Source organism: Rana temporaria, chromosome 6 (genome assembly GCF_905171775.1).
Source record: "Rana temporaria chromosome 6, aRanTem1.1, whole genome shotgun sequence".
NCBI lineage: Eukaryota > Metazoa > Chordata > Amphibia > Anura > Ranidae > Rana > Rana temporaria.
The window spans coordinates 4,564,427-4,577,819 of record NC_053494.1 but is presented as its reverse complement, the minus strand read 5'-3'; the positions used below and the strand labels follow the sequence as shown (position 1 = coordinate 4,577,819).

General features: G+C 44.2%; 2 protein-coding genes across 2 annotated transcripts in view; both read left to right on the top strand.

Moving 5' to 3' along the window:
- ABCB10 (ATP binding cassette subfamily B member 10) overlaps positions 1–752 on the top strand; it is a 46,871-nt gene extending 46,119 nt beyond the window's left edge. Inside the window, exon 13 of the mRNA XM_040355893.1 lies at positions 204–752. Coding sequence (XP_040211827.1) covers positions 204–462 — 259 coding nt within the window. The 3' untranslated portion in view covers positions 463–752. The remainder of the gene's footprint in view (positions 1–203) is intronic.
- A 2,906-nt stretch (positions 753–3,658) lies between these two features.
- On the top strand, positions 3,659–12,780 carry LOC120942930. The gene is made up of 4 exons (XM_040355894.1): positions 3,659–4,105; positions 7,361–7,487; positions 8,459–8,535; positions 11,637–12,780. Exons 1-4 carry the CDS (start codon positions 3,787–3,789, stop codon positions 12,047–12,049), a joined length of 936 nt encoding a protein of 311 aa, XP_040211828.1. The 5' UTR covers positions 3,659–3,786; the 3' UTR covers positions 12,050–12,780.
- The last annotated feature ends 613 nt before the right edge of the window (positions 12,781–13,393 follow it).

Genomic DNA, 13,393 nt, shown 5'->3' with positions numbered 1-13,393 from the left:
CTGGTGGGCTCTTTTCCATTCGCTGTCAATACATTCATTGTTGGAAAGTGGAGATCTCCCTGTCGCAGTTTCTGACTCTGTGTTTTCGTATTATTGGCTTTTGGGTGTTCCCAAGGTGAAGGAGAAGTAAATCCTCTATTAAAAAAAAAATTGTATCAATGTGTTTTTTTTTTTTTACATTAAATTTTTTTATTGATTTCCAGCGCATTGGATGCAGAAAACGAATTCCTGGTTCAGGAAGCTCTGGACCGGCTGATGGAAGGACGGACGGTCCTGATCATCGCCCACCGCCTCTCCACCATCCAGAACGCGGACGCGGTGGCGGTCATCGACCAGGGCCGGGTGGTGGAGTGCGGTAAACACGAGCAGCTGCTGAAAAACAAAGACGGACTGTTCAGTAAACTCATGGACAAGCAGGCCACCCTCCTGCGCAGCAGAGACGCCGTCCTCGCCGCACAGTGACAAAGTTCTCCTCTGGGATGACTACTTCTTCTTCTTCTTCTTTTTTTTCTTTTTTTTTTACTTTTTAAAATTTTGACTTTTTTTATGTTTCTGTGAAAAGATACAAGAGGGGTATTTTTGACAACATGGTATTTTCTTTTTTTTAACCAACAATTTTTTAAGTGCCGGTCATGTTTACATTGTAATGGTCCTCCTGATTGTTAATGTTCTGATTTCCTGTACTGAGAACATATATATATATATTTATATAAATTGTCAAATAATAATGAAAATGATTGAGATTTAATATAAAATAAAAAAAAAAACTATAAATATATATTGCGAGAAATAAAAAATGACATTTTATGTGAGAGATTTCTGCCTGTTGGTCATTTTTCATTGGGTGGCTGCTAGAAGCAAAGCCTGCTGGGAGGAATTCCGGTTCTATAGAAGCCAATGGCTATCAGGTTTGTGAGGTCGGACTTTTCTTAGTTGACCGCATGATGACCCCGCAGTGCAGGGCAGCCATCAGGAATTATGGGGCCCCTTACACAGCTTCAGCAGAGAACCGGGGGGGGGGGGGGGGTGTTGCCACCTGAAATTGAGAATGAGAAGCGGGGGGGGCCTTTACAAAAAAAGAAATAAAGAAATATATATATAAAAAAAGGGGGGCCCTTTAATAAAAAAAAATATATAAAAAAAAAAATAATATATATATATATATATATATATATATATATATATATATATATATATATATATATATATATATAAAAAAGATTGTTTTTATAAAAAAAAGGGGGTTGTCATCCGGGGCCCTGGAAATCTCCGGGCCCCTGGGGACCTCCGGACCCCTTAAAAAAAAAAAAATTGGCCCTTTAAATAAAAAATAAAATACAAATATATTAAAAAAAAAATATATATTTTTTTTATAAAAAATAAATAAAAAAAGGGATGGGTTGCCATCCGGGCCCCTGGAGACCTCCGGACCTCTAAAAAATAAAATTGTCCCTTTTAATAAAAAATTAAACAGAAATATATTAAAAAAAATAAATATATATATTTTTTATAAAAAATAAAAAAATGGGGGCTGCCATCTGGGGCCCTGTGGGCCTCCAGGCCCCTGGGAACCTCTGGACCCCTAAAAAAAAACAAAAAAACATTTTTTTTTTTAAAGAGGGCTGCCATCCGGGCCCCTGGGGACCTTCGGGCCCCTTACAGGTGTACTGCCTGTACCCCCCTGATGGCGGCCCTGACCGCAGTACTATATACAGTATATAGATTAATTATGACTATGACCTCTGGCCTCCCCCTTCAGTCTTGTACAGGTGTACCGGCTCCTCTCCTCTACTGAAATGGCTTCCTTTAAATTTCACTAAAAAGAAGAAAGTATTCCGCGCTTAGGGCCCACCAGGGCTAGTGCAAATGACAGTGGAATAATACGCTGGGGGAAATGGGGTACTATAACAAATATCCAGTAAAATCCAAAAGAGTATCCAGTAGAATTTATGTATAAAATTCTAAAATAAAATTAAAATTGAAATGTCAGGCTGCAGCCCCCCAAAAACGAATCCCCATAGGGGATAACAAGAGTAAAATGAAAATAGGATGGGGTGTTGGCGCTGCCCTACCTATAGACTGTGCCAAGCCGTAGTTGTGAACAGTGACCCTAAGGGGTGCGTATTATAAGTGTAGTGATCAAATAACCAGCATAATTTATGGAGACAAAATCATGTCCCAGCTAGGTAATAAATGTAGTGGCAGTATCTAAGTGCTGGCATACATGGATGAACCAAAACAAATACAGGTGTAATATAAACAAATAAAGCAAACTGTGCTGCCACTGACAGACTGTCAGATAGCCTGTGCAAACCTCCTATGTGTAAATACTAACATTCATAAAAAAAAAAAAAAAAAATGATGCTCATAGTAATAATAAAGAAATAGTCCAATCAATGTGTGCAGTAAAATAGCTTTCTTCAGAGAAAAATATATAGATGCAAAGTCACATAGAAAAAGCCCATCCAAGGGGTGGTAAAGTCCGTGCTTGCAAAGGTGCACCTATAAAGGTGGGTGCTCAAATATGCAGTAGTGGAAATTCCACGCAGTGGTCGCGGTGCTCCCCCTCCTGGGTCCCCACTCACCAGAGGCACTAACCCCTGCACAGGGGTAAAGTGCAAGTAGTTAGCCTCCCACGGCTCTGGGATCTTCCACGACTCCTCTGCTATGCTTGGGACCTCCTTCACTTCGTTCTGATGGTTCTCCAAATCCAGAGATAAAGGTTGTTTTAAAGGTCCACAGTCCTTACACCTGTTGTGTACCACTTATCTTTGGAGCCAGATCTGAGCTATGTGGAGGGTCAGAGAGGGATGTCTGGGAGGTATGGGCGTGGGCCCCCTGGAGTAGAGAACCAGAAGGGGGGCTTCTGGTTCTCTACTTCAGAATGAGGGACAAATGAGCATACCCCCCCCAAATGAAGTTGTTGAGCGGGGGGGGGGGGGAATTCCGTGGATCGGAGTTGTTGAGCGGGGGGGGTTTGTCGCCAATCGCGGGATTTAGCGCAAATTGCGGGAACGCGGGATTTACCACGAATCACAGTACTCGCTGGGGGGAAATCGCAGGACAATAGCACTGCTCGCAGGACCGCGCAAATCGGGGGACAGTCAGGCGAAATGCGGGACGGTTGTGAAGTATGCACGCCTGAAGCTGTGTAAGGGGCCCCATAATTTCTGATGGCGGCCCTGGGAACTACAGGAGATTAGCAGCACTACGATACAGTAAAGGGTGGAAATAAGGTAAAAAAAAAAAAAGTACTAAAAAAATGACAATGAGTAAATGAAATGTCAATCTGTTGATGTTTAAAACATAAACAAAAGCAAATAAAAATGTTGTGAGATTGTGACAATTGCGAAATGCGTCTCTAATAATATTTGTGTGTAGGAAGTGCAGAAAAAAAAGTCTCTTTCCAAAGATCATTCTGGTATGTGAGGGGTTACTATGTATCGTGTCTGTTGGGGAGTGGCTCAGCTACCCGGAAATGTTTACACAGGAAACATTGTAAAAAGTAGACAAGCTACAAAAAGTTACAGATGAAGGTATTAAGAAAAAATAAATAAAAATACTTTTTGTATTTAATTAAACTTTTTTTAAATTGTTTATTGTGTGTGCGGGAAATATCCTCCCTTCCTGTAAACTCCCTCCTATTTTTTCTCGTCTGCACTGAAAGTGAAAGTAACTTTGAGCTTTTGCTACGCTGCAACTGAACAGAAAATAGAAACAAAATACTGAGAAAGATAAGGGGGGAAAAAGCAAAAAAAATTATAAAAAAAGTAAGAATTCTCAGCGATGGACATTAGACAGCTCGGGGTCAACATCAGGGACTTCAGCCTGGAAGACGGAGATCTGGGCAGTCAGGGTTACACCAGGGTCCTACTACAGCTGTTTGGCTACACAGGTCATGGGAAATCTTCCTTCGTTAACTCCTGTAAGTACGTCCTGGAAAAAGGCGAGAGCTTAGAAGAACACGCCGAGGCCCGAGAAACCGACCATGGACTGACCATGGTGAGAAACGCCTATCCGCTTACCGATGTGATCACCGTGGTAGACAACCGAGGCTGCAGCAGTATGAACGGTTTTCAAAGAGCTGAAGTGTATGCCCAGCTGGGTGAGTAACATTCTGAGAGCTTCAAAGGCATACAGGATTGGGAGGCTAGCCCAAAAATGAAACGTATTTATCTGGGTATAGCGCGCACCGGCGTATAGCGCGCACCCCAAGTCTAGAAGGGAAATTTCAGGGGAAAAAATGAATTACTTACAGTTTGAATGCCCCTCGTCGGTGTCTTGCCCGGCGTCCATCGGCGGCCTTGTCCGGTCCGGCGTCCATCTGCGGCCTTGGTGGTGTCCTCCCTGCTTCTCCCGTGCACTCGGGGCCTTGGTGGTGTGCTCCCCACTTCTCCCATACACTCGGGGCCCTGGTGGTGTCCTCCCCGCTTCTCCCATACACTCGGGGCCCTGGTGGTGTCCTCCCCGCTTCTCCCATACACTCGGGGCCCTGGTGGTGTCCTCCCCGCTTCTCCCATACACTCGGGGCCTTGGTGGTGTCCTCCCCGCTTCTCCCATACACTCGGGGCCCTGGTGGTGTGCTCCCCACTTCTCCCGTACACTCGGGGCCTTGGTGATGTCCTTCCCGCTTCTCCCGCGCTGTCTCTGAGCGCCGCCGCCGACATTGGTGGTGTCCTCCCTGCTTCTCCCGCGCTGTCTCTGAGCGCCGCCGCCGACATTGGTGGTGTCCTCCCCGCTTCTCCCGCGCTGTCTCTGAGCGCCACCGCCGACATATACCGAGCGCAGTACACTCGGCTAGGTTCGGGCACGCTCGGCTCCTCTCAGATAAAGGCTAGGAGGCGGCACAGGGCATGACCGCGAGCGGAGCCGAGCCTAGCCGAGTGTACTGCGCTCGGTATATGTTGGCCGCGGCACTCAGAGACAGTGCAGGTCGGCGTATAACACGCACCCATGATTTTCCCCTGTTTTTAAGGGGAAAAAGTGCGCGGTGTACGCCGATAAATACGGTAATAATAGATATGGCCAAAAATAAATCCAGATGATGTCTCTTAGCTTTGTGTTGGTCACTCCATAAAAGACCCTAAAGCCTCGTACACACGATCGGACTTCCATCAGACTTTTCCATGGATTGTTGTCCGAAGGGCGTTGGCCGCGAACTTGTTCTGCATACAGACGGCACAACATTTTCAGCCAACATTCACCAAATGGCGTGGTTTTTCAGTTCTTTACCGCCACCTTTTGGGCAACTTCTGCTATTGTTGTCTGATGTTTAGCATTGGTTCTGAGCATGCGTGTTTGTACTTTAGTCCGATGGACTTGTATACACATGATCAGATTTTGCTCCATCGGACACTTGTTGCCGGAAAGTTTGAGAGCATGCACAGCGAACATTTGTCTGTTGAAAAACCGAAAACAATTGTCCGATGGAGACGGTCGGATTGTGCGATCAAACACATCCGTCGGACCGTGGTTGTCAAAAAGTCTGATCGTGCGTATGGGCCTTATGTGTGCATGGACACATAAGCCTCGTACACACGATCGGATTTTCTGCAGACAAAGCGTAGGACTTTTGTCCGAAGGGCGTTGGCCAGGAACTTGTATTGCATACAAACGGCAAAGAATTGTCAGCCAACAAACACAAAAATAGGTGTTTTTTCAGCTTTTTAGCGACACCCTTGCCGACGGAAATCTCCGAACCTGGGCCGGCATCCAGGCTCATTCCTTAACATCCCTGTGGATTGGAGGATGTTAAAAAAAGAGCCAGGAGGCCGAGTGAAGCGAGGACGTGAGGCCGACTGGCCACTTTCCTCAAATTCCACGTCGCCCTGGATGCCGGCCGAGGTTCGGAGATTTCCGTCGGCAAGGATTGCGCCTGCGCAGTCCTTACAGGAACCATCTGCCTTGCTACTTTAAATTACGCGGGATTACGCCGGACCATTTACGTTACGCCGGCGTACATATGGGAGCAAGTGCTTTGTGAATACAGTACTTGCCTCTCAATGTTACGTCGGCGTAGCGCATATGAGATGCGCTACGCCTAACTAAAGATGCGCCAATCTCTCTGAATCTGGCTAATAGTGTCTACAAAATAGGGAATAGTTTTATGGCATTTTTATTAATCATTTTTTTTATTAGTAATGGCGGCGATCAGCGTTTTTTTTTTATCGTGACTGCGACATTATGGCGGACACATCGGAAGCTTTTGAAGCTATTTTGGGACCATTTCATCAGTTCAGTGTTGGATACTGGAGTGAACGGTCACAACTTTTCCCTAGCATTGGCGAATGCGTGGTTCCACGGCAGGCTAATCCGCCCCCACTTTGTGTGACATTGCACAATACTCGCAGGGTCGCTTGCAATTGTTTGACCCCCGTGGGTTCCCTGGCTCGCCCCTTTCTGGGATTATATGTGCGGTGGGGGAATTGTACCAGACTATCTACGCTCCCCCAGGGGTATGCCACCTCTTGGGCCTCTGGTGGAGAATTGAGAGCACACTTTGCTCTTAAATGCTTTTACTTAGAAGGGTCACACCAACTTGGTGTATATTACATAATATTCTTGCTTAACTATACCCTTGAAGAAGGAAATACTGATATATTCCGAAACGCGTCGGTGGCAAGATTTTTTTCAAACAAATTCTAAAAGCATTATGGTGATGTTGATAACTTTTCTCAAGCATTTTTACAATGTTATGTATTTATATATATATACATGTGTTTTATACAATTTTTTCTTATAAGAAAAACATTGAATAAATTATTATTACGCTATACATGCTTCAAGAAATCTGTGCCTTAAAAGTCCACCATACGGGGATTTTGTTTTTCTCTATATTGGGACCATTGTCATTTATACAGTGATCAGTGCTATAAAAATACACTGATTATTGTATAAATGATACTAGCAGGGAAGGGGTTAACCACTAGGGGGCGATCAAGGGGTTAAGTGTGTCCTAGGGTGTGATTCTAGCTGTAGGGGGATGGGCTACCACTGACATGACAGAGATCACTGCTCCCGATGACAGGGAGCAGTAGATCCCTATCATGTTGCTAGGCAGAACAGGGAAATGCCTTGTTTACATAGGCATCTCCCCTGTTCTGCCACTCCGTCTCACAATCGCGGGCTGCTGGCGAACATCGAGTTCGCGGGGAACGCTCTTGCGGCGTGTGGCGGGCACGCGTGCCCGCAAGGCGGCAAATTCAAAGGGACTTACCTGTAAGCCCATTTGCCTGCCTGTGCCATTCCGCCGACGTATATGTGTGTGCGGCGGTTGGCAAGTGGTTAAATGTAATAAGTATTTTTGGACTCCAGCTTTCTGGTGTGACGCATTCCAATCCCTTTGCCTTGTCAATTCCAGGGAACTTCTTCCCCATCGGACAGAGTGTAGAATGGAAAAACAATTACAGCGATATGATGGAGGCCATCGAAAGTTCAGAATTGGATCCGAATTTCTCAGACTTTATTGTCCCCATCTTTGTGTACAGGTAAGTGATCCCTGTGTGAGATGATACATCCTTGGAGCAGGTTGGTTGCAAAGGAATCAGATGGGGTGGCTGATCTGATGGTATATTTGTTGGTGATTGTCAGAGAACACCCCCGCAGAACAACTGGCACATGTGCTAATGCCCAGCAGAATTGTAGATTGGCGCATAGACATTCACCATTGGCGCATAGACATTCACCAATGCTAATACGCATGCGCACACAGGCACAACCTACCACAAAGATTCATGTGCCAGTGTGCATGCGCCATGCGTGACAGATTCTGGCGCCCAGTGGCCTATTTAAAGGGGAGTTCCACCCACAATTTCACTTTTTAAATATAAATACCCCTGTAATACACAAGCTTAATGTAGTCTAGTAAAGTTAGTCTGTAAACTAAGGTCCGTTTTGTTAGGTTGTTAGAGCATTTAGTTCGTTTATAATCTAGAAATAGACCGTGGCCATCTTAAGTGTGGGCATCATGAAGCCAGACTGTATGACTTCCTGGATTTTAGCCTTGCAGATCTCGCACATGCTCAGTGCTGCACAAGCGATGTAATAGGTTTCAGTCAGGTTTCCATAGCAACGGGAGTGTCAGAGGAAGTTGCCGCCCCTTCTCTATGCAAATAGGCTATTTGCAAGGACTACTGGGATACATGATGCCTATCCCAGAAACCCTTGCGAATAGCCTTGTGACTTAATAGCCTAGGCTAATAAGGAGGAGGAAGTAATGAAGGATTACAAAATAAAGGTATTTACAAGCAACAAAATAAATAAAAATTGTCCATTCTGACCACTATGAGATTAGAGCATGCAGCACAGACAAACATAAAAAAATGGGTGGAACTCCACTTTAAAGCCAGCAGCATCAGCCACTAGTTGCTGGATGATCTTCAGCATCCCTGTGTGTTCCTGTTCTTGGATACTATTGGATTTCCTGTTACCGACATTGTGTTCTTCTTTTCTTCTCCAGTGCCAGACAAGAAATATCAGCTAAAGAAATACAAGATGATGTGCAAACATTTATGGAAAACTGCGTAAAAATGACAGGTACCCATTTCCTGTTTGAAGACCTTATTTTGGTGTCAAGATTCTATTACCCTTTCCCTTTAATTGCTGTTCATTCTACTAACCTGCCAGCTGCCAGCTGTTTTGGCCAGCATGCGATTGGCCACATTACCTGTCATTCAAACACCAATGGTGGGATAAGTTCGGCCTGAACATTGTCCTTCGGTGAACACCCAAATTTGGCAGGATGTTCGCCCACTGAGCACCCCACAATGCACTTTGTGCTGCACAGTGCATTCTAAGCACTGATTGGGAAAAGCTTTGCCCAATCAGGGAACAGTGAAAGCTGGTTGTTAAAGCGGGGGTTCACCTGTATTTTTTTTTAAATCAGAATGCTACTAATACAGCAGCTGCTGACTTTTAAAAAACAAACCCTTACCTGTCCAAGTCGCCGGCGACGCCGGCAGCAGAAGCCGAGCGGCAGCTCAGCTCTCGGCTTCCCCCGCCTCCATCCTCTGTTAGGCCCCGTACACACGACCGGATCTATCCGCTGGAACTGGTCCGATGGACCAGTTCCAGCAGACAGATCCGGTCGTGTGCAGGCCAGAGCGGACAATTGTCCGGCGGATCGGACAGTTTCCAGCGGATAAAAATTTCTTAGCATGCTAAGAAATCTGTCCGCTGGAAACCTGTCCGTCAGACAAATCCGACTTGTCCGACCGACCGCCATCCCTCGGATGCGTCGAAGTGATTCGACGCATGCGTGGAAGTATTTACCTTCCAGGGTCGCGCACATCGCCGCGTCATCGTCACGGCGACGGCGCGGCCACGTTGCGACACGTCACCGCGTATGTTTTCCGCTGGGATTTTGGTCTGATGGTGTGTACAACCATCAGACCAAAATCCGGCAGCGGACATATCCGATGGAAACGGTCCGTTTTTTGTATTTCTTTTATTTTTTTTAGATGTTACTTTATAATTATTTTTTAATTAATTAATCTTTTTTTTTTTTTTTTTTTTTATAATTAACTTTATTGCTAACACATAGGTGACTAATAGCTGTAATGACTAAGTTCTCTTTATTGAGAAATGAGTGGTCTGACCGCTGATGTCTCCCTTGCCTTCTACTGAAGCTAATGGAGTGCAGATTAAGGCCCCTTTCACATTGGACCGCCGGGATTGCCGCGGGAATCGGCCGCTAGCGGTGCGGTTTTAACCCCCGCTAGCGGCCGATAAAGGGTTAATACCGCCCGCAATGCGCCTCTATAGAGGCGCATTGCGGCGTGATTGCCGTGGTTTCCCATTGTTTTCAATGGGAAGGAGCGGTGAAGGAGCGGTATACACGCCGCTCCTCTCACCGCTCCAAAGATGCTGCTGACAGGAGATTTTTTTTGTCTCCCCACCAGCGCATCGCCTCAGTGTGAAATCCCTCCGGATTTTACATTGAGGTAGCTGGGCAGGAGTTTTTCAGGCGGGATAGCAGCGCAGTTACAGTTGAACCCAGAAGTGATGCAATACAAATCACATCTATGTTCATGCAGCAGAGGGGAGATCAGAGAAAGAATGTTCAGTGGTCTCCCTCTATTCCAGGAAATGACCCCGGCCATACCACTCCCCAGTCTTCAGTTGGAGCCTAGAATACATGGGGGAGGGGGTCCCTTCAGCAGGCTACAGGAGCCATGACTGTATTCAACCACCTGCAGTAGACATTCGTTTTTGTTCCAAATTAGTTTTTTTAACAAATTTAGTCAAATTCAGAAATATCCGAATTAACGAAAACCTGTTTAATACATTTTTCTGAATATTTGTAAATTTTAATATTCGAAAATTCGGTAATTCGTAAATTAAAAAAATTAGTAAATTTTAAAATCTGAACTAATAACTAATAATAACTAACTATTAAATTATAGGTATAGGAATTTCCTTTCAAGTTTGGCTGTTAAATTCGTATTCGTTACGTTCACTATCTGAAGTTACGAATTATCCAAAATAACAAATGCCGCATCTAAACGAATGGAACGTAATGAATTAATAATGTTACTTTTTATTATTGTTCATTTGTTCCATTCCATTTGTTTAGAGGCCGCCTTTATTATTTCGGATAATTCGTAACTTTGGATACATTTGTATTCGTTACGTTCACTAACAGCCAAACTTGAAAGGTAATTTTTGAATTGACAAATTTTTGAATTTACAAATTTTTGAATTTACACATTTTTGAATTTACACATTTACGAATTGCGATTTATAAGGAATGACCCGAAAAATGAAAAAAAAAAAAAAAACGAATGAAATGAAAACAAACAAATTTCATGTTTTGTTTTCATTTCATTCATTTTTTTTTTTTTTTTCATTTTTCGGGTCATTCCTTATAAATCGCAATTCGTAAATTTGTAAATTCAAAAATGTGTAAATTCAAAAATTTGTAAATTCAAAAGCATATCTAACTAATGAATAATAACTATTAAACTATAGGTATTGCAAGTCGTTGTGGCTATAACCATTGGACCTCTTGAAGATTTACACCCCTTCATGACCAGGCCATGATTACAGCCAATTTTCTTGTCGAGAAACCTGAAAGCCTCGTACACACACTCGGTATACTCGGCAAGATAGCTCTGCCAGCAGTTTTCTGTCTCTTGCCGGGTAAACCCAGCGTGTGTACCAGGCTTTACACACAACCAGTTTTCCCATTGCCATGACAGCCTTTGGCCGGGAAAACCGCCGGGAATCCTGGTGGAAAAAATTAGAACCTGTTCTCTTTTTTTCCTAACGGGATTCCCGTCTGTCTTTTTCCTGGCAGTTTTCCTATGGGAAACACTGCGGTGGAGCATACACACGCTTGGGTTTCCTGGCCAAAGCTCTCATGACAGTTTTCCTGCCAGCAAAACCGGACGTGTGTAGGGGGAAAAAGCTGCTGAGCAAGTTCTCGGCGGTAAAAAGTTTTTACCGCCGGGAAACCCGTACATGTGTACGAGGCATAATAACATTCAGTTTTGCCCCCATTTGCACAGAACAAATGAACATGCAATTTCACAGTAATACACAACCACCCCTAGGCACAGGTCTGCCGTGCCTAATTAGAAATGCTCATTTGTCTACGGAGAATTCTTTGAGATGCTCACTGCGTTCCTCTTCTTCAGGTATTGTTCCCATCATTGTCCTCACCTTCAAAACCAAAGGAGATTACCTGGAAGTTGAGAAAAGATTCAGACTAATGGGGGCGGAGACGGTGATCGCCATCGAGAATTACACACCGGAGAGCCACATAAAGACCCTGGGAAGAACCACCGACATCCTGATGGTGATAGACAGCGCCTTGAGGAACGTCAGATTCCGCCTGGAACAGCCGAGAAACCCGAAAAGAGAACGGATTGAGAGGAAGAAATTTATGTACAACTACATCCATCAGATCCAACTTCATCAGGAGAGAGAAAAACTTGAGAGAGAAAAACACGAGGGAGTAAAATTTGAGAGAAACATAGTAGCATATCCAATATATGGAGGGAATCTGAGGAGCTTTGCTCGTGACGAAGATAAGTGCCGATTATCGTAACATTCCATCCTTATGGTAACATTATGAGCTGAAGGAGTGTTTGAAAATGGCTCCATCATTAAATCAAAAACAGTTTACAGATATAAAGTTCAGGCCCGGTAGGGGTGTTTATACCTGACAAGTTCCCCCAATAAGGTTGGATTCCAATCCGTTCTGACAAGCAAAGCTCTAACACTTCTTCATAGTATTAGGGCTCATTTACACTTCCTTCGACTTCAACACACATTACCGGCTAGTTTACACGCTTCAAAACAAGGCTTCGGACAGGCTTTGTTAAAGATCTCTGAACGCCAGTCAAAGCTCCTGTCACTAAATAAAATAGGGAGCTTACAGTCCTGTTTACATCTTGCTTTTGCTTTGCTTCGGCTTTACTTCAAAACTTATACCCGCGTGTAGTTTTAGTTGTGCTTCAAAGCATCTTCAAAGCCTTCATAGAAGTCTATGGCAAAGCTCACTTGAAGCCCCACTGAAGCCTGACTGAAAGCCTCATCTAAGCCCCACCAAATCCTCATTGAAGCCCCACCAAAGGCTCATCGAAGCCCCATTGAAGCTTTACCAAAGCATAATCGAAACCCCATCAAAGCCCTACCAAAGGCTCATCGAAGCCCCAACGAAGCCTCATCAAAGGCTCATCAAAACACCCCATCAAAGCTTTACCAAAGCCTCATCGAAGCCCCACCAAAACTTTATCGAAGCACCAAGCAAAAGCAAGGTGTAAACAGGACTGTAAGCTAACCATTTTATTTAGTGACAGGAGTTATGACTGGCGTTCAGAGAGCTTTAACAAAGCGTATCCAAAGCCTTGTTTTGAAGCAAGTGTAAACTAGACCTTAAAGCGGAGGTCCACCCTAGAAAAAAAAAAAAATTGCCAAAAAGGCTGAATACAATTTGTAAAAAATAAAATTAAATTAAATGTATACTTACCATGCTCGGAATCGAGCAGAAGAGCCGAACTTCATTTTTCTCGTCTCGTCGTACGTCTTGTACGTCACTGCGTTCTTGACGGATTTTATAATTGTGTGTACAGAGCAGGACATATTTCTATTGGCCAGTTTGGTAGTCCAGCATAGTCAGAGGCCAATGAAATGTGGGGGAATCTGCTCTAGACATTTCACAGCTTTGTCTACCGGAACGGCCTGGAAATTGGCCGGATCTGCAGGCTTTTTTTAGATGTTTTAAATGTTTTTTTTTGGGCTCATCAACATATTATATTATATATATTGTTAAAATATGATCTACTGTATAACATATGCCATCTATGGTCCATTATGAGTAGGGAGTCAATTGTGAATCCTCTATACTGTATGTGGAGATCAGGGGTTCTTAGGGGAATGGATGCTCTCA

Coding starts and splice junctions, on each gene's coding strand:
- LOC120942930 (XM_040355894.1), top strand. CDS start 3,787: ATGGACATTAGACAGCTCGGGGTCAACATCAGGGACTTCAGCCTGGAA. Junction 4,106..7,360: donor TGAAGTGTATGCCCAGCTGG/GTGAGTAACATT, acceptor TGTCAATTCCAG/GGAACTTCTTCCCCATCGGA. Junction 7,488..8,458: donor GTCCCCATCTTTGTGTACAG/GTAAGTGATCCC, acceptor TTTCTTCTCCAG/TGCCAGACAAGAAATATCAG.